Source organism: Frankliniella occidentalis, unplaced genomic scaffold, assembly GCF_000697945.3.
Source record: "Frankliniella occidentalis isolate FOCC.00 unplaced genomic scaffold, Focc_3.1 Scaffold119, whole genome shotgun sequence".
NCBI lineage: Eukaryota > Metazoa > Arthropoda > Insecta > Thysanoptera > Thripidae > Frankliniella > Frankliniella occidentalis.
The window spans coordinates 700,191-702,315 of NW_026267247.1; the positions used below are offsets into that span (position 1 = coordinate 700,191).

A 2,125-nucleotide genomic window follows, 5' to 3' on the forward strand; every position below is an offset into this window, starting at 1 on the left:
CCCACGGGCTGCAAACCGGCGCGTGACCGTCTTTTCCCTGGCTCGCCGACGAGACCAGAAAACTCCGTCTTACAGCCACAGTGTTCCATACGGGAACAAACGTTACATTGCTGAATTCAGTTTTTAACGTCGATTATGAATTTCATAATTATATTGCCCAATGTGCTGGCTATCTGAGGCTACAGGGTCGTTTTTCGATTTTACACCCAAAAGCCCATAAGAAACCCATGTTAAAATCCAAAGACCTTGAGCAAGTGGTTCCGGGAGTCCGATCGAGCCTAATGATGTGGTGTTTAAAAATCTTGCATTGCAGCGACATCTTCAGCTAGGTCGACACCTCGACACGTCCGGCGAACAAAGGCGAATCTGCGGAGCGCCCGGTAACAAAGGCGAATCTGCGGAGCGCCCGGTAACAACGGCGAATCTGCAGAGCGCCCGGTAACAAAGGCGAATCTGTGTAGGATTTCTTATGGGGATACGCCTGTGTTACCGGGCGCTCTGCAGATTCGCCTTTGTTACCGGGCGCTCCGCAGATTCGCCTTTGTTACCGGGCGCTCCGCAGATTCACCTTTGTTACCGGGCGCTCCGCAGATTCGCCTTTGTTCGCCGGACGCGTCGACCTGCTGCTGGCCATAGCTGGTCTCCACAGCGAGTTCAACATCTGTCTTCGAACTGCTGGCAATCCCAGACCTGCCAGTTAAATCTGTTATTAAAAAAAAAAAACAGACAACACAAGGGACTAACAAGAGGAATGGTCTGAGGATGAGTCATCTCGATCTAAAATATCTAATTGTCGCCGGTCTGATAGTTTTCTCGCCGTGGTGTGGGCCACCACGACCCCTTGCCAGCGCTTCTAAGAAGGTAATCTCTCTGACGCGGCTAGCTGAGGCTGAGCAGACGTCTGCGCCGCTCGCTGCTGCTACGTCGTGAGTGGAACGGCTGCTGCTGGAACGGCGAGAGCTGTATACGATAGTTCGAGATCCAGCCCAACGAATGCGCTACGGATGTTTTCACTTCGTCGCACTCGCACCGTTGGTCTGCAGTGGCGCTCGCAGTGCGAAGTGTCCAAAACTGTACCCGTCCAATAACTGTGTCACCACCTTACATGTATGCAGGAGGTCCTGTGTACTTGGCAATTATGCAGGAGGTAGCGTACTTGGCCACGTATGCAGGACGTAGCGTGTACTTGGTCAAGTACACACTAAAACCTCCATACATTTATGCAGGAGACTTAGTGTGTACTTGACCAAGTCTTGTTTGCAGGCTTCGGCTTGACAATATGTTTCCGGTCTGGCCCTTCTTTAATTCTCCACATTTCCAGAACAGCGATAGAGTGAAACGGTCCATTGACAAGAAGGAGGCAGCAATTTACAAAGGCATGTTAAGTAGTCGGCGTTTTCATAGCAGTAAGTTGCCAACGACGTCAGCCTCTGCTTGCGTACTTCACAATTCGAACTGCAGAATCCAAGCACATAAACGGGGCTCGCTTTTCGTCTTTTATCGACACAGTGAACTTCCACACATCATTGTTCGGTGACACGCCAAACATTCGTGCAATGCCATCCACGTCGATCGTTCCGTTGGATAAGAGATATCGACCCTGCGAAGAAGGCGAAGAATTCATTTATTACACTCGGCATTCCGCTTTTGAACAGTTAACGCAGATATCCAAATTTAACGTTAAAATTGGCCATAGCAGGCGTTTGCAAGGTCAGATAAAATGTGTATAGGCCACCAAATTTCTCAGAATGGACCCTAGAACAACTGTACAGAATTTGGCAATTGAGTCATAAAGTGCAGTATCGATTGCAGAGGTCACCGTGCAAAAGCCTTCGGCTCAAGTGACCTCAAACATAAAAGAGGGTGCCTTATGGCTGCCTATAGAAACCATAATGACGCTCGTTCACTTCCGACTACAGCAGCCTCATAATTAGCTGCCTACTTGCACATACCTACGGATCATCAGTTTTTTCTCAGACCCAGTCAACAAGGGGCCATCCATAAAGGACCGTCCGGTCGTTTTTGCCAAAAATTGACCCCTCCCTCCCCCCTGTCCGGTTGTGTCCGGTTTTCGGTACCCCCCCCTTTCCCCTGGACGTCCAAATTTCTCCCTCCCCCCCTTACC

At 50.0% G+C, this 2,125-nt stretch overlaps 1 protein-coding gene across 3 annotated transcripts in view; it reads right to left on the reverse strand.

Annotated features, from left to right (window-relative positions):
- The window catches only part of LOC113210422 (uncharacterized), a 26,218-nt gene that overhangs the window by 6,047 nt on the left and 18,046 nt on the right, over positions 1-2,125 (reverse strand). For 2 of the 3 annotated variants that reach the window (XM_026428408.2, XM_052270363.1), the window contains one exon: positions 1,283-1,600. In XM_026428408.2, coding sequence (XP_026284193.1) covers positions 1,424-1,600 — 177 coding nt within the window. In that variant the 3' untranslated portion in view covers positions 1,283-1,423. Of the gene's footprint in view, positions 1-1,282; positions 1,601-2,125 lie in introns of those variants that run through there. The other variant, XR_008011471.1, reaches the window with a different exon arrangement.